General features: G+C 41.3%; 1 protein-coding gene across 1 annotated transcript; it reads right to left on the bottom strand.

Moving 5' to 3' along the window:
* Window positions 1-317: 317 nt before the first annotated feature.
* LOC116894012 (olfactory receptor 51B4) lies at window positions 318-1,253 on the bottom strand. The gene has a single exon (XM_032895727.1). It carries the CDS (start codon window positions 1,251-1,253, stop codon window positions 318-320), a length of 936 nt encoding a protein of 311 aa, XP_032751618.1.
* Window positions 1,254-2,218: the final 965 nt, after the last annotated feature.

Below are 2,218 nucleotides of genomic sequence, written 5' to 3'. Positions count from 1 at the left end.
CCATTCAAACTTGAATTTCTTCCCTTTAGATACAGAACCTGTATTATTCCATCTGGGTAAGAGAGAGAGAGAGAGAGAGAGAGAGAGAGAGAGAGAGAGAGAGAGAGAGAGAAACAGGTAGAGAGACGGAGACAGAGACAGAGACAGAGACAGACACATACAGAGGAGAGAGATGATAGATTTCCTTGCTTGGCTTAGTTTCCTTCTTTGTGTAATATGGAAACATCATGACATAGGAAAGAAATATTATTTAAAAGAAGGATTATTTCTAATACAGGGCTAGAAATCATGAAGAATTTGAGAGTCTAATTAAGAATTCAAGCCGTACTATGTCTGGACAGTAGACGATGAATACTCCTCTGAATCTGCTTGGTCTTGATGCTATAAATGATGGGGTTCATTAACGGAGGAAAGAGAAAGTGGACATAGCTCATGGTAATGTGCACCACATGGGGGGCATGCTTTCCAAACCTGTGAATGAAGGTCAGGCCAATCACTGTGATGTAAAAGACCAGGACACAGCTAATGTGGGAGACACAGGTGTTGAGAGCCTTTGCTCTCTCCTCTCCAGAGGCGATGCCCATAACTGTCTTCAGAATGAGAACATAGGAAAAGACAATGATGAGTACATCAAGGAAGAAAGTCAGGGCAACCAAAACAACTGGGTATATGCGGTTAAAGGTAATGTCAGCACATGCGAGTCTCATGACATCTTGATGAAGACAGAAGGCATGAGAAAGAACATGGGAACGGCAGTATGGGAACCAAAAGAGAGGTAGAATTGGGGGCATGACGGATACAAAACCTCTGAGCAGTAACCCCAGCGCCATCTTCATCACCCTAGAATTGGTAAGGATAGAGTTATAATGCAAAGGGGTACAGATGGCCACAAATCGATCATAAGACATGGCAAGCAAGACCCCTGATTCTACAATGGCTAGGGAATGGATGAAGTAGGACTGAATGAAACAGGCTCCATGTGCAATCTCCCTCTGGTTCAGCACCAGAACACCCAGCACTGTGGGCATCGTTGTTAGTGTCATCCCAAGGTCTGTACTTGCCAGCACAGCCAAGAAGTAGTACATGGGTTCATGAAGGCTGTGGTCATTCCAAATGATGAAGAGAAGGGTACCATTCCCTAAAATGATGGAGAAGTAGATGACAAAAAAAGGAATAGAGATCCAGTGGTGAATCATTTCCAAGCCCAGAAAGCCAGTCAGTAGGAAAGGAGCATCACTGTTGTTGGACGACATGGTGGGAGTGCAGCTAAAGACAGTTTCAGAGAGAGACAGTCTAAGTAAACAGTACTCTTCCTACCACCACCTCATGGTAGCATACCTTCAGGTCACAATTCATTTCCAAATGTTCAAGCTTTTATGCATCATCTCAGACTTTTTTTTTTTCAGCAGATCTTTGCCTAGAATAGGAACACCGATCACCGTAAGTCAGTATCACAATTTGCTATTAAGTATGTAGCTTTTAAGGTCAGGATGCACTCCAACCTTTTTACTTAGTCTTCGCTGTCTGACTTCAAATCAATCACATTCTTTTCACTCTTCCTTTCATAAACTTTTTTTAAATTTTATGCGTGTGTGTATGGTGACTGTATGTTAGTGTATATCTGAGCACACTGTATGTAGTACTGAGAAAGGCTAGAAGAGGACATGGAATTGCCTGGAGCTAGAGTTGTTGATGATCAGAGTGGCCTTGTGGTAGCTATTCTGATAGGAGAGAAAATAAGGACCCCATCACATCCCTCTAGATTATGACCTGTTAGGGTGACACACCCGAAATGCAGAAACTAATTTGTGTACCGTAAGCCAAATCCTCGCTATAAATGTAACCTCCTCTGTGGAGAGCAAATATGAGAAGTATGTTTTACAGCCTGTTATACAGCACTTGTGTCATCTCAGCCAAATCTCTACTTCTGCCACTTGAATATGGATCAGAGTGAATAAGCAAAAGACCCAGCTTGCTTGCTTCTAGACCTTGGAATATCCAGGTTTTAAGGACTAACACTAAGTAGTAACTCTTTTTAGAATAGAGTAGAATACAATTTGGTAATATGTATTTATTGACTTAAACTAAAGAGTACCCTATTTGGTATTAATACTCCCTACTTGAAACTATACTTATATTTAATTTTAGGATAACTGGAAGTGTCAGAAACTTACATATATCTGACTTTAAAAAGCTGCTCAGTCTAGACACACTACTT

This window comes from Rattus rattus, chromosome 2 (genome assembly GCF_011064425.1).
Source record: "Rattus rattus isolate New Zealand chromosome 2, Rrattus_CSIRO_v1, whole genome shotgun sequence".
Classification (NCBI taxonomy): domain Eukaryota; kingdom Metazoa; phylum Chordata; class Mammalia; order Rodentia; family Muridae; genus Rattus; species Rattus rattus.
This window is presented reverse-complemented; position numbering and strand designations above follow the sequence as displayed.

What these genes read in the sequence shown, in the direction of transcription:
- LOC116894012 (XM_032895727.1), bottom strand. Translation starts at nt 1,253, where the DNA reads ATGTCGTCCAACAACAGTGATGCTCCTTTCCTACTGACTGGCTTTCTG.